This window comes from Rattus rattus, chromosome 2 (assembly GCF_011064425.1).
Source record: "Rattus rattus isolate New Zealand chromosome 2, Rrattus_CSIRO_v1, whole genome shotgun sequence".
NCBI classification, from domain to species: domain Eukaryota; kingdom Metazoa; phylum Chordata; class Mammalia; order Rodentia; family Muridae; genus Rattus; species Rattus rattus.
Window position 1 is genome coordinate 224,335,652 of NC_046155.1, and position 23,383 is coordinate 224,359,034.

The following is a 23,383-nucleotide window of genomic DNA, read 5'->3' on the forward strand; positions in this document are numbered from 1 at the left end:
CTGTTTTGTTTTTGGCGGAACTACCGGGCAGGAAGATTGCAAGTCAGGGGCGTTTCCAATCGGGTGTCAATTTTGGATCCCCCCACCCCCCTTTGGATTTTGTCGGGCTTTCCACGTTTCATTTCAAAAAAAAAAAAAAAAAAAAGGAAAACCAAAATTCTCGTAAGGTCCAACGCAAGCTCCCCACTACCCGAACACGCCCAGAGGAACCCTGGGGCCTCTGGGACTTGGTTAGCAGGTAAGCCCATGCATTATTGAAGCTTCGGGCTGGGTAATGTGACCGCAGTCCCGGAGGGAACGGGGCGGGGGCTGAAAGGAAAGGAGGTGGGTCCTTTCTGCAGTTCCACCGCCTGGGTCCCGAAGTAGCTGTTGCCAACTTCTGCACTTTCCCTGGAAGCTCTGCGTCTTCTGCCTGGGCGGGAGAGAGCTGGGATGAGAAGGTGGGAATCTGTACTGGTCGCCAAGGTCTCAAATTCCTAGGTCTAGTTTAGCGCTGTTGTTTTGTCCCTCCCTTGAGAGGAGAGGGTGCTGTCGCCTGTCTGTTTATCGCCCCGAGCAGGGCAGCAGGACTAGCGATCTTCAAGAGGGGACGTGGCCTCTTTGGAGAGCTTGTCACACACCTCCGGTTCCCGGGAAGGCGGGGCCCGGGCGGTGTCCCGGAGGAGAGGGTGGGGAGGGCGGCTGTATAGTGGGAGGGTTGGGGAGCGCTTTCTAGCCGGCCTCCAGGCTGGGGGCGTGCTCGACCTCTCTGTGGTTGCCGTTCCTCAGGGTGGGGCCCCAGTGTGGCGAGGTGGCCAGCTCCCTGCCTGCAGCTCTGGAGAGACTGAGGGGTTAGGGGTATCTCATTGGTGCGCAGTCCCGCGCGGCTGCCTGCTTTTCCGGACTCTTGGCATCCCTCACTGCAACTGACAAGGTAATTCTTGCCCCTCTTTGGCCTGGGTCTGAGGCTTTGCTTGCCCAAGGCCACTTTAAAAGCCAACAAAGAGCTAATTGTAAGCTGTGCAACTTTTAGAAGGCACATTGTTCAAAGAGACTTTTCAAGTCCCTAGATTCCGACCGTGCGGCGTTCCAGGGTTATTTCAAGGGGAGGAGAAAACGTGTGTTACTCTTCAGAGTCAGGGACCCGCCTTTTTTAAACCCCCAAATTGGAGATCCTGGGTGTAATTCCGGCTCCACTCTTTGGAGTCACTGAGGTAGCATCCTTTATTCGTCTTGCCTTCAGATACCTGGGTCACCAGTATCTGGAGAGGTGGGCTCTCCATGCATTTGAGTGGGAGGGTTTGCCGCGGCCAGAGCGCACGAATTCCGGAAGAGATAGAATCTCCAGGGTGGCGCGGTAGCAGCCTCTTCTATTCCGTTGGAACTTGCCCTGGGCCTCTGAAGTCAGGCTGGACCCGCGGGGGCTGGCTGCTGCTGGGCGCTGGGGACGCAGCCTGCAGATTACACTGGTGCCTGCCTGTAAGAGCTGGAGGAATTTGAAGCTCGTGGGTCGTTCAGTCCCGAAGACAAGGCAGTGAGGGGGCATAGGCCATTCCCGCTGAAGCGCCCCGCCCCCCACCAGCCTTTATGAGACCTTCGAGATAGCTCTTTAACTCTCGTTTGGGTGTTTACCAAAAATTTATTGCGCCCGTAAACAGCATTAATCACAGTGGCATTAACCTTTCCTGGAGCGCTTCTAGTGTGAATGAATGGCAGTTCTTGGCACTCAGCGGTCTCCTTTACAAGCAGAATGGCAAACTTGTTCCTCGGCTTCCCTCTCCCCTACCTCCAGCATTCCTAGCTTTTGACCACTTGTGAGTGACTAGTGTTTGCAGGGCTTAGCTTTGCTTCACAGCTGCTTGATTGAATATTCCTTTATGATGACACCTTTTGAATGTTGCAGATTCTTGAACTTTTGCCTATAAAGCCACCAACCCTGGCGTTCTGTTTTGATATGACAGAGAAGCATCCACCCTGAAGAGGGAACTGGCGCCTGGGCTGTGGTGCGCGTCAGTTTCAGTGGGGAAACTGAATGGCATCGGCTGTCATTTTGAGAGGAGAGCAATTATGTATAGGGCTCCTGTCCAACCTCTGGGTCATTCACCTCTAGTTTCTCCCTTACCCCGGTGTGGAATGTGGCTTCTTCCATTCCACGGGCGTGGGTGGAAGTGGAGCCTCTTTGGGACACATCGTTACTAAGAAAACTTTGATTCTGTCCCCATGTAACTCTACCAGCAGTTACAGTTGCCATAGCGTTTTATTTATGTTATTTTGAGAAAGGGTTTCGGGTTGGGGATTTAGCTCAGTGGTAGAGTGCTTGCCTAGTAAACGCAAGGCCCTGGGTTCGGTCCCCAGCTCCAAAAAAAGAGAGAGAGAGAGAGAGAGAGAGAGAGAGAGAGAGAGAGAGAGAGAGAGAGAGAGAGAGAGAGAGTTTCACTAAGTGGCTTAGGCTGGCTTTGAACTGGCACTCCTCTTGCTTCAGTCTCCGAAGTAGCTGGGGTTATAGGTGTGCACCACACCTGGTTTGCATCTGGAAGTTTGGAAGGAGGTAACCTTTAACTTTCCAACTCAACATGGAGCTCCTGGAACATTCGCGGCCACAAGAGTTGGTGGCTGGTAAATGTTTTAAAGGACCTTCTCTTAATGTGTTCGTCCTCATTCTTTTCTAGTTTATTGATTTTTTTTTTTTTTTTTGGTCCTGCTATGTTTTTGCAGTGTAGTAGGAATTTGCATTATCAAGAAGAGAAGATTGGAAAAAATTATTCCAAGGAGAATGACAGAATCAAACATTATGGTGAAGAAGCATTATTGGTCCTATGCAAATGAAACTTGTGTACAAGAGTTAACTTTCTCTCAAAATGAAATTGGCGGCAGTGTGTGTGTGTGTGTGTGTGTGTGTGTGTGTATGTATGTGTGAGCATGTGTGCCTTTTTAAAATATGGCTCTGTGGTTAAGAGAGAGTTCAGGTTCATTTTCTTATGTCTATTTCTGGCCTCCTTGGGCACCAGGTATAGACTAGGTAGACATTCGCATATAAATTGAAAAAATGCATTTTTAGATATTTATTTATCGAGTGTGTGGTGATCAGGCTTAGCGGCAGGTCCCTTCCTAATAGAGAGGACACATCTTTAAGGAGCCTAACTGTGAAGGTCCCTGGATAAAACCAGGTGTGAAGTAGCACAATGGACCTGTCTTTCAAAGGGACCTCATTCCAGAAAAGAGACTTTTTCTTAGGCAACTGGATTCCCCATAATAGAATATTTACACAATCTGTGGATAAGATTTTGGTTCTCTAATATATTAAAGATACACATAAAAGTTTAGCAAATCTTTTACACTTTCAAGATAGGAATATATTAGCTTTTGATTGTATTCATTGTGGGGAGGTGTTCCCCATCCCCCAAGCCTCATGTAGCCCAGGCTGGCCTCAAACTCTCTGTACAGTGGAAGGTGGCTTTACACTCTGGCTTCTCCAGCTGGAGTCACTGGTCCACTCCCGGTGGAAGCTGCTTGGCAAATGACCAGGCTGCCAGGCTTCTTGCCTGGTTACTTTTGACTTTAATTTCATTTTTGTAGTTCTGGGGATCAAACCTAGAACCATGCCTACCCTAGGAAAGCAGAGAGTCACATCTTCAGCTCTTTGGTTTATTTTTAATTTTTAAGACTAGACTAGTTTGGGGTTTATTCTGTAGCTCAGGCTAGCCTAGGATTTTGGGAACCGTCTTTCCTCTGTCTCTTAAGTGCTGGGACTACAGCTGTGAGTCACTATACTCAGGTCTGTGTATAGTCATAATAAACATTTAAGAAGTTTTTTTTAATGTCCTATAAAGTCTGGGAGGCTGATGAGCCCATCCATCCATTGAGAGGAAATGGTTTTTAAAGCTTTAACAATTTACCAGTGTTCCTTTCCTTCAACCGTTTTTGACTCTCGTTTTGCTCTTATTAATGGACTCCTCTCACTTCCTGAGTTGCAGAAAAAGAAAGTTACTATGCGGCATCATGTTCATATTTATATAATAAAGAGGTGCTGTATGCTGCAGTGATTGGATGCTGAATAATAGAACATGCATCGTGATACAAATGTGAAATTTAAAATAACGGTATAGTACAACTCATTTCTCGAAATAACGATTGAGGCTGGAGACATGGCTTCTTGGCTCGGAGCACGTCTTACTCTTGTAGAGGCCCCAGGTTTGCTTCTTGGCGCCCACTGTGGGCGGCTCACAACTACCTGTAACTCCACGTTTAGGGAATAGAGAACCCTCTTCTGGCTTTGACAGGCACCGGGTACTAGCCTGCCCACGCGAACATACATGCAGGCACTCAACGTGTACACATAAAAATAATTTTAAAGTGGTAAAGCAGAGCCGCTCAAGAATTGAGTGGTCTGTTACTACCCAGGAAAAAATCCTAGTTCTGACATTTGTTTTTCTTTTGCTTGGTGGGAGTCTCGTTTGGCAGTTCAAGGAGACCTAGAACTCTCAGTGATTCTGTCACCTTGGGTATTACAGACGTGAGCCACCTTGCCTGGCTCCGACACTTTTTTTTTAAGTATTTATTTTATTTTTTAAGATTTATTTATTATATATAAGTACACTGTCACTGTCTTCAGACACACCAGAAGAGGGCATCAGACCCCATTATAGATGGTTGTGAGCCACCATGTGGTTGCCGGGATTTGAACTCAGGACCTCTGGAAGAGCAGTCAGTGTTCTTAACCGCTGAGCCATCTCTCCAGCCCCCCCCGACACTTGTTTTAATGTGTGAATTAGTGTACTTTTTTCTGCAGAATACTGTTTGTGTGTCTTGACTGTGCTATTCCTAAGTAATGATTAAGTCCATCGAGATTGGGGGGCACTGTTAAAGGGGGCTGTGGTCTGGAAGAGACAGATGCTGAACTTAAAACTGAACTCGGCTCCTTTCTGGGCATGGTCATCCGGGAAGCTCGGGAGGGAATGGAATAGTCCTTGGTGGCATCCTTAATGAATGGGTGCTACTGCAGGGCAGACCTTCAGTCCTTTAGGCCCTGAAGATATTTCTTACACTTAGTGAAGACTGAATTGTTTTATCCGAGTGGTACCCATGTGCAGCAGAGTTGGTGTGGATGAACCTTCCAGAATAAAGTTTGTGTCAATGGGCCACATGGCTATCTAAGTTTCCACACATCTACAAGACGTACATACCATCCCTGAGATCCAGATCCGTGTTTCGACGCTCCTTTCTGTGTCTCAGAAGCAACGTGCACGGAGAAAATCCAATTCACATTCATTTCTCTCTGTCGAATGTCCTTTCTCAGTGGCTTCCAACCCAGTGGTATCTCATCCACTTCTGAAATGCCCAGTGCCAGCTGAGTCACTCAGCACGCTAGTGTCCTGCATATCTAATGCCAGGGTTCTTCCTGAGTCTTACTGACCTTTTATTTAATATCCTGTGTATCCACTCGTTTTCCCCATCTGATCCATTGAGGCCACAATCGCATATTGTTTATAATATTAGCAATATTATGACAGAAAGATTAGCATAATAGATACAGAGCTGCTTTTATTTTTTTTTACAAGTTTACTTCTGCCTGTGTGTATCTTTGTATATATGCACATCGATATACGTATATAAATGCATAGACATTGAAGATCCTGTCACACTTTATTACTATTTCATCATGTCTCCTACAATGGGAGATAATTCTCCTACCTAGCAACACTGTTAACTAGTCCTGAGGTTTAACATTGGTATTTTAATATTGCCTAAAGTAAACTCTAAAATGTTTTCTTTGGAAATTCTGAATTCAACCCAGGATAGTATTTGGTGGTCAGGTCTCTTTAGTCTTGTTTAATCCATGAAGAAGTTCCCTTTCTTCACGTTGTGTTTGTTTGAGTGACACTGGACCTGTGTGTGTGTGTGTGTGTGTGTGTGTGTGTGTGTGTTTGTGTGTATTAGTTTGGAGGCCAGAGATTGGCATAGTTTATCTTCTAATGTTTACACCTTATTTTTTTTTTCTTTTTTCTTTTTTTTTCCGGAGCTGGGGACCGAACCCAGGGCCTTGCGCTTGCTAGGCAAGCGCTCTACCACTGAGCTAAATCTCCAACCCCTACACCTTATTTTTAAGACAGGATCTCATTGAACCTGAGGCTCGCTGATGGGCGCTAATCCTGTTTCCAGCTCCTAGTTGGAAACAGGTGTGGCTGGCACGTGTCACGTGCCCGCTCTCTCTTCTCTGTCCTTTAAAAATGGATATGGAGGATTGAAGTCAGGTTCCCAGACTTGTGTAGTAAGCTCTTTACCCCTGAAACCGTCTCCTCATTCCCCAGGCCTTTTGTTTTGACATCGTCTGCCCAGTTTGTCTGCCCACGATAAGCCTCCTGTTTGATACTCTGACAGAGACGCCCTACAGATGGTATGCTGTCATTTCCATTGATCACCAGAGGCCCCATTGATGCTTCTGTAAAGTTTCGTAAAGATCATTTTCCTCCAATATAGTAGCATGAGACAGTTTCAGATGTAGAAAAGAGCTGAAAAATTTCCATTTAACATCTCCTTACTCGTGACTCAAGTTCTTTAATGAGTACACTGCTCTAATCTACCTTAGTCCTTGGTGCTTCCTGAGTTACTCTGGCCTACTGACAAGCCCTGGTGTGAACAGGCTTTTGTCACCTCTGTGATTGTCATTGTCCTCAGACAGGTAGCCAGGTCTCTCTAGGAAGCTCTGGCCCCCATTTCCTTCCTCACCTGTGTGACACGCTTCCTCTTGGCTCACTGCTGTCCAAAAACAGGACTCAGACCGCCCCCCCCCCCAATTCTCTGCCGCTCTAATATTATTTCACATACTGAGCTCTTCTCTTTTCTACTTCCCCCATGGCTAATGAATTTCTTCCTCTCTTTGAAGGATAGGCCCAAATGTCGGTTCCTCAGGAAGGGCTTCTCAATGGCCCTGGGCAGGTCAGATTTGTCCACTTTATTACTTTATTACTTTACATTTCTTTCCTGTACCATTGTCAGCCATCAGGATTGTAATGAAGTAATTCATTTTATAGTGAGTTTATTTCTGTGTCCATAAGCCTCGCTGTGGAAGAGGCTGTGCTAAATAAAGCCTTACATGGTATATATGCTCAGTAAGCTTTACTGGTTATGATAACTGTATATGAGAATATATGAGGCTGGGAGACGGCTGAGTGGGTGAGTACTGGCCACCCTATCCCAGTACCCATTCAAATGCCCGGCGGATTTAGCAGCCTGTTTGTAATCCCAGCACATGGGTTCAGGAGATTCCTGGGGTTCAAAAAGAGACCCTGCTTTAGCATAAAAGGTAGAGCGTGGGCCTCCACGTGGATTTCCACAGAGATCTCTGGTCTGGCTAGGTTCGCGGGTCCAGGAGAAAGGAAGAGAACTCGTGCAGGTGTTGTTCCACCTCCATTTCAGGCCGGGCTTAGCCAGCAGGAGATGGACTAGCAGGCAAGGGGTGCGGGAGGGCTTCTGGCGGCCATTTTGGTTTTTTTTTTCTTCCGGGGCTGGGGACCGAACCCAGGACCTTGTGCTTCCTAGGCAAGCGCTCTACCACTGAGCCAAATCCCCAACCCCTTAGCGGCGGCCATTTTGGGAGAGCAGATCTCTTCTCCAAGTGGCGGTGTTACAGCTCTTATGACAGAAGCTCTCAGACTACCGAGTGATTCTTGCACACCTTTAATCCTGAACGCGACCCTCAAATACAGTTTTATGGGTGGGTTACCTCATCTACATATTCAGGGGCTTGGTCCTGTATTTACGACTAATCAGTCTTGAGCCTATGTGACCTGTGGTCGCATCCTCACCTGTGGAGGAGGGGCTTGGCGCATTGCTCTATGTGACTGGTCTGTCTCAAACCTCTCTACATGGGTTTGTGTGGGGCTGCAGCTAGTGAGACCCTGATCTGGGAGGCTGGGAATGCGCCTGTTATCCCTATTAGGGTTTCCACGGGTTCGACCTGTCTCAACCAGGAATCAAGATACCTTTCACAATTCCATAGAGAGCCGCAGTTGAGGCAGACACCCAAGTGTCAACCTCTGACATACACATGCACATGCACATGCACACATATACATGCACTCCTACCCTCTTTCACATACACACACACAGACATATGCCAGAAGCAAAGGAAAAAAAAATAAGAAATATGTTTCTGTATTTCTAGTCAATACTTTCTCTTTTCCTCTTAGGTATTCATGGTAGCCTGGACCATTATTCCGAGGTAGTCTTCAGAAGAGGATCCGGGAAAGCCTTTGGATTATATTGACACTCATCCAAGATGGCCAAGTACGGGGACCTTGAAGCCAGCCCTGATGATGGGCAGAATCAGTTCAGTGATATCATTAAGTCCAGATCTGGTGAGTAACGGAAGCTCCGGAAGCTCCCGGTGGATCTTTCTGTGTAGAAGGCAGAGATTTCTTAGCTTGTTGGGCATTGTTCCTGTTCGGCAAACTTCTTCGGAGGCCCTGTGACTGTTGCTCTGTCAAAGGCAACATCCAGTCTCTGTGTGGCCTATCTTACCCTCCCAGCCTGCTTTTGTTACATTGTGTCTTCAGTAGCGGCCTGATGCTGCACTAATGATGTCAATAAGATAGACGAGCATAGTCTAACGTTTTCCCTTATTCCCTGAAAACGAAATCACATGCTTAGAGCAGCAAATACTATAGTTTCTGACAGAAAAATCTTGTGGTGGGATTCTGTAGCCTTCTGCCTACCTACCACATTGCTGTTGGATGCTAATACTGGCGTATGACCTTCTGTTTCCTTTTTGAAATGCCAACTTCTAAAGATACAGTTTCTCCCCAATGTGATCAAATCAGCCAGACTAAGACAGACGGATGACTTTCATGTGAACGTTTGGAACCTTGAACAGGTCTTTGGATGGCGCCCTGCCCCCAGCTTATTATATAACCACTGCTTTTCAATTCTGGTTCTCCAAATGAATCAACTGGGGAGTTTTTACAAATGCAGATGTGCTGGCTCCACTCCAAACCCACTGAATGAAAATTTCTGTATTTTTAAAGAGCTTCAAACATGGCTCTGAGACAGGCTCAAAGGGGAGCAAGCGTGGCCTTTCTGAGCTCGGAAAATTGTATAGAGTTCTGTCCTGGCTGCGGACATTGTCCTCTTGTAACTCCAGCATTATAAACATTGCCTCCCATGTCACTTTGAACAACAACAACAACAACAACAACAACAAGAGCAACAGTATCACCATCAAATAGAACTCAAAGCTGATATTTCCTGTTGTAAATGTCTCTGTGTCGTGGTAAGAGCTCATTTCTTAGTTGAAACTGCTAAAATACGTGCAGGAAATGAGATCTCAGTAGAATATGAGGTTCCATTCATGTTGCTGGTGGTGCTTGGTTGGTAAAATATCTGGATGTTTCAGATACGGCTGTGACTACACAATGATTTTTGGAGCTTTAAGGACTCTCTGGGAGATGCATTTCCGGCATGCCCTGTGGTGTATGCACTGTGAAGTGTACTCTGAGGAGGCTATGTTCTCCTAAGTTTCAGTTTAAGGGTACTGACTTTTGTATTTAGAAAGGGGGAAAGTGTCAGGAAAGTGGAAGAGAGACAGTTAAATATCTCTGTGTGTCTCGTATTCTATGAATTGTGAGGATAGGTGATCCTTTGTATCTTTCTGAGTCAACCTTCATGACATCAAGACCTTGGATTTTGGGGTAGTGAGGTGATTCCGTGGGTAAATGCTGCAGAAGCCTAATGATGTGACCTCAGTCCTCGGGACCCCAGTAAAGAAAGGTAGAAGGAGAGAACTCTTTCCACAGAAACCGTCCACTTACTCCATATGTACACAGTGCTATGTGTGTGCACACACATATACAGTAATAATAAATAAAAGACTAAAAATATAAAGACTTTAGATATTTGTCACTAGTTCTCTGTCTTTGTCCACTTGAAAATAGTTATTATGTAAATTTTAGCTTTTAGAGTATATGCCGAGTATCCACACTTCCAAACTATTCCTTAAATTAAAAATGGCTATTTATAAAGGCTAGTAGGGTTCATATGACTGGGGTGTAATTTGTTACAGTGTATACATTGATGTTCAGGATCATTTGTTTTAAAAATATTGTGGCAGTTTGAATAGGTATGGCCCCCCCCTGTAGACTCAGTGTTTGAATGCTTGGCCCATAGGGAGTGGCACTTTTAGAAGGTGTAGCCTTGTTGGAAGATGTGTGTCACAGTTGGGCTGGGTTTTGAGTGTCCAGTGACACTCAGTGTGGTACACAGTTTTTTTTTCCTGAGGCCTTGTGGATCGAGATGTGCAACTCTTGGCTCCCCTAGCACCATGTCTGCCTGCATGCTGCCATGATGATCATGGACTGAGCCTCTGAACCTGTAAGCCAGCCCCGATTAAATGTTCTTCATGAGAGTTGGCATGGTCATGGTGTCTCTACACAGCAATACAAGCCTAAGTAAGATAAATATTATTACATGTATTTATTCGTTTGTGTGGACATGGAGGTTGGATGCCCATGCTACAGCAGGTCTGTGGAGGTCAGAGGACAAATTCTGGGTGTCAGCTTTCTGGGGTGCGCCTTGTACATTCAAATCAAACTCAGGCTGTGTAGTTCGCTGAGCCGTCTTGCCGACCTGCCGTACTGCTTGTTTAATAGGGAACATCAACGGGGTGAATGACTCTGTTTATAGCGTTTCTTCCTAGGCGGAAGATATAAATGTACATTTAAGAAGTTGACTGTAGTTGTGCTTACAATAGAGGAAAAAGGAAAACACCATAAAAATCCATCTTGGGCGTGAGTAAGGTCATTGTTGTCTAGAGTGTTTAGAAATGACCGCCGGTTCTTAGGCCGTTACGATTTTATTTAAAGCCCGTGTTCTCAGTCAAATAACTCTAGAAATAGCTAGCAACTTACTGTTTCTTTACTGGGATCGCACAGCTGTGTGGATTATGCAGAATCCCAGTGGAGGTGATTAAGTTAGGGCACGTGACTGAAGCAGCTACGTGTTCATAAGAAGTGATGATATCGAGGTGTGCGTGTGTGTGTGTGTGTGTGTGTGTGTGTATGTGTGTGTGTGTGTGTATGTGAGTGTGAGCGCATATAAACATCACAAACATGGAGGATGCTATTGGTGTATTGTAAAGTGATTATGACACAGGAGGCTGTCGATGTGAAAAGTACCTTTTAAAAGATTGCCGGTGGGAGCCGGGAGATGGCTCAGTAGTTAAGAGCCCTCGTGGCTGTCCCAGGAGACCTGGGTTCATTCCCACAACCTATATGGTGGCTCACAACCCTGTGTACCTCCAGTCCCGGAGAAGCTGATGCTGTCTCCTGACCTCTGACAACAGCAGGCGCTCACACAGTGCACATTCATACTCGCGGGCCAAGCACTCATGAATGTAAATAACAAAAATAAATACATCTAAAAAATTGCTGATCGGGCTGGGATTTAGCTCAGTGGTAGAGCGCTTGCCTAGGAAGCGCAAGGCCCTGGGTTGGTCCCCAGCTGAAAAAAAAAAGAACCAAAAAAAAAAAAAAAAATTGCTGATCACAGTGACACACAGCTGCTACCCTATCACGTGGGAGCCTGGAACAGGGGGATTTTGAGTTCGATGCCAACCTGGGCTATGAGATTCTGCCTCCAAAATAAGAATTAAAAAAATGATGCGAGATATATCCCAGAATCCTCTTGGCATCTGGGACAGTTCTTTTTCTTATTGTCCACGCGTGTTTTCCAAAGCCGCTTGATGAACCTGTATTACTTAGTTCTTACCTTTTTAAAAACTCTCAAATTGCTTGTAGCATTTATGACTGTGCCCTCCCTTTGAGTGGCACCTACTTCAAAACACGATGAAAATTTAGCTTCTGCATAGCCGAGATATGAATCACGTACTTCTGGCTGGATCGTATTGCAGAAGCTGGCAGATAAATTTGGATTGAATGAGTCTGTGAGTCATCCTTTTTGCTCTCCGGAAGGCATACTCTCGGTTTTTTTGTTTATGGCAAATGCTTATGACACGGGGTGGTATTCTCAGGATACTCCAAAAGTTCACACATTATTAAGAGACTTTTGGAAGTCTGGATTAAATCGTCGGAATGATCCATGTGCAGTAAATAAATTTGAAAGATCTTTCCTGGATTTTCTTAGTGTTTCAATTTTTTTTTTTTTTTTTTTTTCGGAGCTGGGGATCGAACCCAGGGCCTTGCACTTCCTAGGCAAGCGCTCTGCCACTGAGCCAAATCCCCAACCCCTTAGTGTTTCAGTTTTTAAGAAGGACTTTTCGTCCCGCACCTGTCGCCTGCTTATAATCCCAGCATTTGGGAGATGGAGATAGGAGACTCAGGAGTAAAAGGCCATTAAAATAAAAAGGCCATAGCAATGAGAGAGAGAGAGAGAGAGAGAGAGAGAGAGAGAGAGAGAGAGAGAGAGAGAGAGAGAGACTGACTCAAATGTGGTGGCTCATGCCTGCAATCACACTATTTGGGATCCAGCCTGGGCAATTTAGGGAAATCTCGTTTCAAGGACCCCCCCTCCCCCATAAGGTAATAGTTTTCTATTGGACAATTAAAAGACTGAAATAAAATTGAGAATTTTATACATGCATATAACGTGTTTTGATCAAATCTACCTCCAATTCCCTCCCTTGGGGTTCCTCAGGTCCCCCTTCTAGCCCTGTCCAATTTCATGTACTTTATTTATTTATTTATTTATTTATTTATTTATTTATTTAATTTTGAAACAGGGTCTGGTGGCCACTTCTGAGTCAGTTTGACACAGGCTAGAGTTCTCTGAAAGGAGAGAGCTTCGGTTGAGAAAATGGCTTCGTAAGCTGCATCTAGCTTAGGGCATTTTCTTCATCAGTGGCCGATGTGGGAGAGCCCAGCCCCTTGTGGATTGACCATCATTTATGGGCTGTTGGTCCTGGATTCTATAAGAAAGCAGGCTGAAAAGCCATGCAAAGCAAGCCAGTGAGCAGCATCCCTCCCTGGTTTCTGTGTCACCTCCTACCTCCAGTTTCCTGTCCTGTTTAAGTCATTTCCTTGACATTCTTTGAGGGTGGACTATGATGTGGAGGTCTAAGCCAAGTAAACTCTTTTCTCCCCAACTTAATTTTGGTCATGGTGTTTCATCACAGTAATAGTAATCTAAATTGAGAGGTCAGGTCTCTATGAATTAAGACATCCGGTCTCTATGAGTTAAGATATCCGGTCTCTATGAATTGGAGGCTTCGCAGGGAGTTACAGATCAGCCAGTGCTACACCAGGAGCCCCCATCTCAGAAAAGAAAGGAAACGAGAGGGTGGTTAACTTAGGTCAACTTTACAGCGCTGCGTGATTTGAAACCCTTGGGTGGGCTGAGGAGAGGGCTGGGTAGCTCAGTTGGTAGAGTGCTAGCTTGCCTAGCGTGCACAGAGCCCTGGATGGTGGCATAAACCTGTAAGGAGGATCAGAAGTTCCAGGTTATCCTTAAGGACATAGGAAGCCGAGGCCAGCCTGGGATATGTGAGACCCTGTTTTAAAACTAAAGACGTCAGTGGGTAAGAGCACACGCTGCTCTTCCCGAGGACCCTACGTCAGTTACTAGCATACCCTCGTGCAGCTCGCCACTGCCTGGAATGCCAGCGACAGAGGATCTGGCATCTTCCTCTGCCTCTGTGGGCACTAGCACAGGTGACATACATGTGCACATACATGTAAATAAAAACAAAACCATTAAACAAAAACAAACTAAAGAAACTTTAGAAAAGAAACTCCAGTATAACCGTTTTATCGTTTTTCTTTACCTCCTGAGTCTGCCCTTTCTTCCTTCCTTCCTTCCTCCCCCTCCTCCTCCCTCCCTCCCCTCCCCTCCCTCCCTCCCTCCCTCCCTCTCCCTTCCTTCCTTTTTCTCAGACTCACAGAGATTTATCTACCTCTTCCTCCCATGGGCTGGGACTAAAGCCTTGCTTCACTGTGGCTGGCTGCCTCCTCGTTGTTTTTTTTTTTTTTTTTTTTTTTAATCTAATCCTGGGTTCTAATTGTTGAGGGAATTCGAGCCCATGCAAAGCTGAGCCTGTGATGTGGTACCCAGCCTTTAGTGCTAGCATTTTAGCTTACATTTAGCATCTCACTCTAACCAAGTGCATGCCTTGAGCAGATCAAGTGGCAGGGGGTTGGTCCTCACAGCTGCAGTTTCACAAATGGCGACAAAAGCCATAGACGAGTCATTTATTATACTAGTCGTTTCTCTGTTTCAGTAGGACCTACCTACGGGCCTTTGCACATCTCTTTTTCCTTCTCGTTGTCAGTTTCCCTGTCATTTAGACCGATGCTTCAATACAGCCTTCGTTGACTTTGGAAATACATGTTTTTTTGTTTTTTGGTTTCTTTTTTTGACCCACACTTTTTCTTTTCTTTATTCTTCCCTTCTTTAGTTTTTCTTCTTTTCTTTCTGTATTTATTCGAGAAAAGGGCTTGCCTCTGTCCTAGTCTGGCCTCAAACTCATGATCCTCCTGCCTCAGCCTCCCGAGTGCTGGAGTTAGAGGTGTCCACAGCACACACCCTGCTTAGTCACCCCGTGCTGAATCACTGCTTGTGAGTTCTCTGTGTTTTTCCTTCTCGATATCTGGTACTTTGCTTGCATTGTGTGCTTGCTGATATCTTTTCCGATGCAGCTTAACTCCATGTGAGTTGGGGAACCAGTACACCTCTGGCGCCAAGCCCAGGGCACTGTAGATGGTAGCCAAGTGATAAGTACTTACCCAATGGCAAGGGTTCTGTGGCTTGGAAATTCAGGCGCTGGGATTTGAATTCAGGCTCAGGTCAGACTGGGGAGACCTGGAGTCTGAACTCTGCACAGTCTTCTGTTCACAAGGGACTTCATCCTGCGGCTGCCAGGACGGTCACTATTTTATGCTCAGATCTGTTCCTTTTGCCTTTGCAAAGGTCCTTTCTGCCTCCCCCTTGCTACCTACTGAGGGTGACCCTGGGCTGAAGTCTGGAGCTGCTTTGGTTCCCTGATGCTATCGTAGCCCACATAAGAGACAGGACCTGCTGCTCCTTAGCTGCCTTCATTTCTGCCTCTGTCCTGTTGCTCTCTTCTGGGAGTTGACAAAGGGGATAACACTGGAGGACAGACAGTCCTTGGGGCGGAAGATGAGAGACCAACACTGCTTCTGACATGGATTCTCTTCCCCCCTTCCTCTGATGGCTGTTCAAGGCTTTTAACGGGCTAGCAAAGACGGTCGGGTTTCAGATGCACTGACATTTGGCACAGAGTAGGCCCTGATCTGGTGCCCAGAGAGGTAACTGTGCTGTCGAGATGCGTTGGGGGAGGGCAGAGGAGCCCTTGAAACTAAGAGAAAGCTAATTCCTTTGCTCATGGTTTGCAACGTGCTGCATTATAGCAAGCCTACAGAAAACATGCCCTGTGGGGTCTGGTGTAAATTCTAGCTGCCCAACAAGGAGGTCCAGTGTGAGGGAAAGGATAAGGAGGTTGGCTTTCTCTGTTGACCTTTCTCAGAAGGTCGTCTTTACGCAACACAGAGGCTAAGTTGCATTTAGGGAGCGAGTGGTCTGCTTTTTAAAATGTTTTACGTTTACAGTAGTATCTGTGAGAGACTTTTCTCCACAGTTTAAGGAACTATGAAAAACATTTCTTGCTCCTCCCGAAGCTTCCCTTAGCTGAAATATCTGTGCTTTGAAGGGAAGCCTGCTAGCGGGCTCGGTTTTTTTCCACGAGCCCTTGGGATTTGCCTTAAGGGACAAACAGGAATCCTTGTGGAAACTCAAGTCTGTTAGAGAACAGCAATCCTTGGAACGAGCAAAAAAGCCTTGCCTGTGTTGTCACCTCACGAGACTGAGGAGGAGCGACCTAAGATCTCGTCTGTGCCAGTATTCTAGCAGAGGTGGTGTGTTCATTATAGAGTCAGGACAGAAAACTCAATTCCATTGAATTCTTATTTGAACCCAGAAGTTTGAAGTAGATGCTGATATCATGACTTTCCTGAGAACAAGGAAACACGGGCGATCGTGCAGGCCGTTGTAAACACTGGTTAAAGTTTAATTTAAAGCAGTGGGGAATAGGATGCAGGTAGCTAGAGCCCCTCCCTCTCACACTGTGTGGGGAAATAAGCGTTTACCCTGTTGTTGTTTCGATATGCATTTTTTTAAAAATTAGAACTGCTGAATGAGAGCTATGCTCAACTCCGTAGTTGGAATATGAGGCAGTGTGAGATTTTGTACACGTGTGTGTATACGTGTTTGTGAGTGCATAGAGACCAGAGGATGACCTCGGGTGCTGTTTCTTAGGAGTTGTCAACCTTTTGTTGTTGTTGTTGTTGTTGTTGTTGTTGAAGCAGGCCTAGCCCAGGATTGGTGCTCGGGCTGGCTCCTAGGTATTGAGCCCCAGGGATTCGCCTGTCTCTGTCTCCCTAGCTCTGGAGTCATAAGCTTACCAGATGCTGCCACCATACCAAATGCTACAAGGCAAGCCCCTTACTGTGAGCTACAGTGTATTAGAGGTGACAGTAGCCTGGGGACCGGACCGGGCCTTGGAACCCAGGCCTCCTTCCTATTGCCTTTGCTTCTTACTCTTAGGCTTACATTCGTCCAATCCAGGGTGCGGATGACACTTAGGGACGTAGGAAGTCCTCCGACTTCTTAGCTAAGGTCTGTGTCTGTCCAGTGGGGCTGCTCTCGCCGAGGCTGGGTTGCGAGGCACGGCTGACTCACAAGTGAATTGTTTTCTTATGCTTGTGCGGCCGCTGAGATTCTGACTTGGTGTGGTACAGCCGCCAACCGGTTTTGGGAACTCAATTTTTGTTGGGAACTCAATATATTTTTTTAAATGTTTTTTTTTAACATTTATTGTAGTGTATGTGCCCATGTAGAAGTCAGGGGACAGACTGTGGGGAATTGGTTTTCTCCTCTTGCTGTGCAGATTCTGCAGATAGACCTTTGGGTGACCAGATTTGGGAATGGTAAGGGCTTTTAACTGCTGAGCCATCTTGTCTACCAGGAAGTCTAATTTCATATGTGTGTATGCAAGTATGTAAGTATGTATGTATGTAAGTATGTATGTATGTATGTATGTAAGTATGTAAGTATGTAAGTATGTAAGTATGTATGTATGTATGTATGTATGTATGTATGTATATGAATAGTCTATCATGTACGAGTATTCACCCCTTCTTTGGGTGTGCAGTTGACTAGGGGATCTCTTGTGCCCAGAGCAATCACTGTAGCCCTTACTTCTGTCACACACTCTTTTTTCTGTCCAAAGAATAAGACTCTGGGCTGGGTGTGGTAGTGCATGCCTTTCATTCCAGCATTCTGGAGCCTGAGGCTGGTGGACTATTAGTTTGAGACCAGCCTAGTCTACACAGTGAGTTTCAGGTCAGCCGGAATCACATAGGAAGACTCTTTCTTAAAACAAAACAAAACCAAACCCGAAAAACCCAAACAATAACAACCCCCCCAAAAAAGAACCCCAAAATACCAAACCAAAACAGTCACAAAATCACCCCCCGCCCCCAAACAAACAATCAAAAAACCCAAACCAAGAACGTAGGGCCTTCTGAGCAGAGAGATCTATTTCAAAAGAGGACTTGGTACTTGGTGTTGCAGAGGTGATGAAGCCTAGGATGGACGGCCTTGCTTCCCGCCCTCTCAGAAGTATCAATACTCCATGCCCTCTCAGAAGTATCAATACTCCACGCCCTCTCAGAAGTATCAATACTGCATGCCCTCTCAGAAGTATCAATACTCCACATCCTCTCAGAAGTATCAATACTCCACACCCTCTCAGAAGTATCAGTACTCCACACCCTCTCAGAAGTATCAGTACTCCACACCCTCTCAGAAGTATCAGTACTCCACGCCCTCTCAGAAGTATCAATACTCCACATCCTCTCAGAAGTATCAATACTCCACGCCCTCTCAGAAGTATCAGTACTCCATGCCCTCTCAGAAGTATCAATACTCCATGCCCTCTCAGAAGTATCAGTACTCCATGCCCTCTCAGAAGTATCAGTACTCCATGCCCTCTCAGAAGTATCAATACTCCATGCTCTCTCAGAAGTATCAGTATTCCGTGCCCTCTCAGAAGTATCAATACTCCACATCCTCTCAGAAGTATCAGTACTCCACGTCTGCACATTGAAAAGGTTTGGTTTCCTGACTATGAGTTTTGGCTCTACAATATTTACATGGAGGACATATATTTTGAGACGATATACTCTGTCAAGAGCACCGGTGAACCGCCTTATTTAAAGTTGATTAAATAAGTTACATAAATTGATGTACATTCTCTTATTTCCAAGAGAAATGGGCTTCGAGCTTCGGGCTTTGTGTCAGAGTTGCCCTCCCGGATTCTGACTCAGGAATTTCCACGAGCCCGAGGGTTTTTCCTTCCTAGTGCCTCCGTTTAGACAGTGAAAGTCAGGCTTGTGAGTCTTAGCCTCAGAGAGAGGCCTGAATCCCCCCCTAGTGAGGAGAGTGAGAGTAAAGTGTTTACTTTTGCTTAGGACATTTCCTGGTAAATAGATTTAAAAGGTAATGGTTTTATAATATCGGACTTTTAGTTTTTTGGTGCCTCATAGTTTGGAACCTGGGTTTGGCTGAGAGGAGGTGAAACTCAGGAAAGTGGGTCAGGGGAGGGCTGACGAGTCCTGGGGCATCTGAACTAGAATCTCCTTCCCAAGTACTGAATAGGGGTGTTGGAGTTTCTCTCTCTCCTCTGTACAGTAGTCACACCTCAGCCCAGTTAACCCCTTCCTTCCCAGAGCCTCATAGTCACTTGCCCTGAGTGCCTGAGTATGGATGGACTGCTCTGATGGCTTCTTTGTGCAAACTTAGTATGTATACACTTCCTTCTTTCTTTCCTTTTTTTTTTTTTTTTTTGTTTGTTCTTTTGTTTTTAGACAGGGTTTCACTATTTATTTTTGACCATCCTGGAATTTGTTTCGAAGACTGGGCTGGCCTCAGACTCACAGAGATCCGTTCTGCCTTTGCCTTTCAAGTGCTGGGATGTGTGTGGTGTACCTGGCTGTCTACCTGGCTGGTTCTCCCCACCCCTGCTCCACCCCCACCCCCCACTTTGTGAGACAAAGTCTCACGCAGCCTGGGCTGTCTGGAGTTCTGAGATGACAGAGGTATGCCAACATGTCTCGTTTATGGAGAATTGGGGATTTCTACCAATGGAGCCCCTTCTCCAGTCCCATAATATGAAAATATAGTTTCTAAGACATACTTTTCAAAAAGGGCGTGTTTGTCATTGGTAATGGGAAAGGAAGTCTGTGCTACTTTCCCGCTTTTCTTTATGCTCACAGTTCTAAGTACACGTCTCTCTCTCTGCTTTTTCAAGTCTAAGTAGGGGATGCCTGGTATCTCTGCTTCCTTTGAAACGAAGCTGTCTGTCGTTCTTTCAAAGCCAGTGAACTTCAAGAAAGGGTGATTCGTATGTCAAAGGAGGAGTAAAGAGTTATAAAGGTACTGGAGAGACGGCCCAGTGGTTAAGAGCATTGGCTGCCCTTCTAGAGGACTTGGGTTTGATTCCTAGCACCCACGTGGTAAATCACAACCGCCTGTAACTCTAGATCCAGGGAACGCAACGCCCTCTTCTCTGGTCTTCATGAGCGTGGCTCGGACAAAGTTCACAGACACTCACCCAGGCCGAAGCACCTATACAGACGGGATATAAATAACGGGAGGGAGGAGGAGTTAAGTGGCTCATGATCGTGGTAGCCTGTTCCTTAGGGATGTACAGGAACATCCGGGAGAGCTTGTAGTACCTTTATGTTTCAGAACCAAACTGAATGAAACCAAGCCAAACCCCAAGTCTCTTATAGACCTCTGCGAGAATAAAACCGAGTTCACCGGTTAGACATCTTTGACAGCTTAGGAAGGAAATGTCAGCTCATTCACGGAGAAGGCGACCTTCGAGGTTGAGGATAGCAATTGCTGTGTTGTGTTCCTCTGTATGGAATCTGGGCTACTCCTCCCTCCCCCGCCCCAGTTTTAAAGGGAGCCATTTCCTGGGCAGTTTCAGATGGATACGTGGGAGGGCATTGTGGGTCAGGCCCGAGTATCTTGCTGCCGATCTGTGACAGGGACACAGAATTTTGTGCAGACGTTGGCCACATTGAAGAGTGTGGCAAGTCTTAGCAACCCATTTAGGAAAAAACATATTGAGATTGACTTAAAAGAAGTAGGCCACAAAAGAGAACCAATAAAATCTATCCTGAACACACTTAAAAGCAGAATTGGTTCCCAAGTGTTACAGGATCCGGTTGTCAGTGAACTGTTGTCTTCTGTGAAATGATAATGCCTTTTGAAATTTACAATGTAAATATTGACTCAGAACCGAGAGGATGTTCCCGAATTTAATTAGTGTGGAAGATTCCTGGCCTTACCCCATAAAGCCTGGCTTGCATGAGCTCTGAATCAAGCTCTGAGTGTGTTCTGGGTTTTATATCTCCGTGTAGTGTCTGCAGATGTTTGGAGGATGCCTTACTGAAGAGTGTAGACGTGGGAAGGCGTTGAAGTTAGTTTTTGCCTACTTGACATAAGCCTAGACGTACCTGGGTAGAGGGGATCTCAGCCTCGGAATTACTGTCATCAAATTGGCCCATGGGCACAGCTGTGGGGGCATGTTCTTAATTGCTAATTGATATAACAGAGCCCAGAGATGGGCCAGAGCTGTATGAGCAACATATAGGAGCAAGCCAAGGAGAGCAAGGTAGGAAGCGGTGTTCCTCCACAGTCACCGTTGGAGAGTTCCTAACTCCATGTTTCCGCCCTGGCTAACTTTCATGATGTAAGTTGAAAGAAATCCTTTCCTCCCAAGGTTGCTTTTGACAACAGTGGTTTTGGTTTGTTTGTTTCTCATTTTCATTTTTATTTTATTGTTAGGTGTATGCATGTTTGCCTGTGTGTAGGTCTGTGGCCTGGTGCCTCTGGAGGCCAGAAGAGTTTGTGTGTGTGTGTGTGTGAGTGTGTGTGAGTGTGTGTGAGTGTGTGTGTGTGTGTGTGTGTGTGTGTGTGTGTGTGTGTGTGTGTGTGTGTGTGTGTGTGTGTGTGTGTGTGTGTGTGTGTGTGTGTGTGTGTGTGTGTGTGTGTGTGTGTGGGTGTGTGTGTGTGTGTGTGTGTGTGTGGTGTGTGTGTGTGTGTGTGTGTGTGTGTGTGTGTGTGTGTGTGTGTGTGTGTGTGTGTGTGTGTGTGTGTGTGTGTGTGTGTGTGTGTGTGTGTGTGTGTGTGTGTGTGTGTGTGTGTGTGTGAGTGTGTGAGTGTGTGTGAGCATGTGTGTGTGGTGTGTGTAAAGTGTGTGTGGGCGTGGTGTGTGTGTGTGTGGAGGTGTGGGTGTGTGTGTGGTGTGTGTGTGTGTGTGTGTGTGGTGTGTGTGTGTGTGTGTGTGTGTGTGTGTGTGTGTGTGTGTGCCTAGAGGTATACTGAGACCAGTTAGAGGAGGGCATCTCTCTGTTACCCTCTGCTTTATTCTTTTGAGGCACGGTATCTGTTTGAATATGGGCTTGGCTGACAGCTAGGGAACTCTAAGGTCCTCTTATCTTTGCCCCTGAAGCACTCTGGTTCCAGGTGCTCCCACATGCCCACGCTTAGCTTCTGACATGGCTGTTTGCTCGGGATTTGAACTCAGACTCTTCTGCAAGCCCTCTGAGGTGTCTTCCCAGTCCCCAGGGATGTACTGTTTAAAGGAGGCACATCATGAGGTCTGAAACATCTTGTCTTCCTAACAGTATGTACTTCCCCTGTCCCTCATCCCTACAACCCTTGTGCAGGAGGCTAGGCTGTTCTGTGAAGGGCCCAGACTGTGGTCCTGCTCTGCCTGTGTAACCAATGGACTTGGCTTTGGCTCTCCTGCCAGATTGCTCTCCCTCTCCTGTCATGCAGTTTTGAAGTTTCTGCCCTCCAGCTACTGTTCCCGAGTCCATGCTTCCCTCTTTCTCCCTCTGTATTTCTACTTTTGACTGCAGTGGCTTTTGAATATGCTTTCCTCTTTTGACTCTTGGACGCCAGACTTTAGCTGAGTCTTCACACGCAGCGAGTGATCAGTAAAGACGTTTGGGGCTCCCTCTGGTCTAAAAACACTAGACCTTCCTGTGTGGGTACCCTCCTCCCCGTTCAGCAATGGCTACTGCCTAGTCCTCATTGTTTGCTGCTGTGCTCAGGGTTGAATAAGGCCCATCGGTCACTGTCCTGAGTGCTGGGATTACAAGATGGCTACCATGCCTGTCCATTTTTATGTGGACTCTGTGGGTTGAACTCTAATTCTCATTCTTTAAAAAAGATTTATTTACTTCTTATGTATAAGTACTTGTAGCTGTCATCAGACACACCAGAAGAGGGCATCAGATCTCATTACAAATGGTTGTGAGCCACCATGTGGTTGCTGGGATTTGAACTCAGGACCTCTGGAAGTGTAGTCAGTGCTCTTAACCACTGAGCCATCTCTCCAGCTCATTTAGTTCTCATTTTTAAATATCTGTTTCCCGAAATGGGCTATTGCCGTGTGTTCTGACTGGCTTCAAACTTATGGTTCTTCTACCTCAGCCTCCTGAATGATAAGCTCATAATCTTGTCCACCAGGCCTGGCTTGTACATTACTTTAAAACAAAAAGTTTCAGTGATATTTGTATCTATTTTTCCTATCCGTGTTCTAGAAGACAGGATATACTTGAGGAAATGGCGTATTCATGCGACGCTGAACAAGAGTTCTTTGTAAAGATAGCAAGGAAAGAGCACTAATCTTATTTTGAAGTGGGAGTAATCATCTTGGACAACTAAAAGAAAATCTGTAGGCAGAAGAGCTCGAGAAACTATTCCAGCTCATCTTTAACTGAAGACGAGGGGTGTTTAACCTGGCGCTGCGAAGATGATGTCATCCTGTGTCACCGAATTCAGCTTCCGCAGAGATGGTGGGGTAAATGCAAATTAAAAATAAATCGAGAGCAGATGTTGAAAAATACCTTTCATTTAGGGAATAATTAAGCAGTGGAAAGGTCATTGGAGTTGAGTCAATAAAGCTGGGATGTGCTGAAGTCGTAATTATTCAGCCAACAGGCGCCTGCTTCTGGTTGTGTTCTGCTGGGGAGCATTTGGGACTGGTGATCGGAGAGAAGCTGTCGGATGGAAAGTTCCATCCTCCCTAGTTGTCTATCCAGTGGACTAACTCGAATGTGCACTGCCTGAGCCACCACACACAGAAGTCGTGGTGCATTAACTTTGAAGCAAAGCAGAGGATCCCCTTTCAAACCTCTTGTAATGGCTGGGAGCAGTGTGTTGCTGATTCCTATGTGTCAGGTGCTTAGACCCTGAAAACAGTGGCAATTTACAGAAGAAAGCATTGGGGCTCATGGTCCTAGAGGGTTATAGTCTGGGACGGTCTTGTTGGGGAGTGTGGTAGCAGGGAGGCACGGTC

At 46.1% G+C, this 23,383-nt stretch overlaps 1 protein-coding gene across 1 annotated transcript in view; it reads left to right on the plus strand.

Moving 5' to 3' along the window:
- Positions 1 to 121: 121 nt before the first annotated feature.
- Utrn (utrophin) overlaps positions 122 to 23,383 on the plus strand; it is a 593,945-nt gene continuing 570,683 nt past the window's right edge. The window contains 2 exon segments of the mRNA XM_032894978.1: positions 122 to 238; positions 8,169 to 8,336. Coding sequence (XP_032750869.1) covers positions 8,258 to 8,336 — 79 coding nt within the window. The 5' untranslated portion in view covers positions 122 to 238; positions 8,169 to 8,257.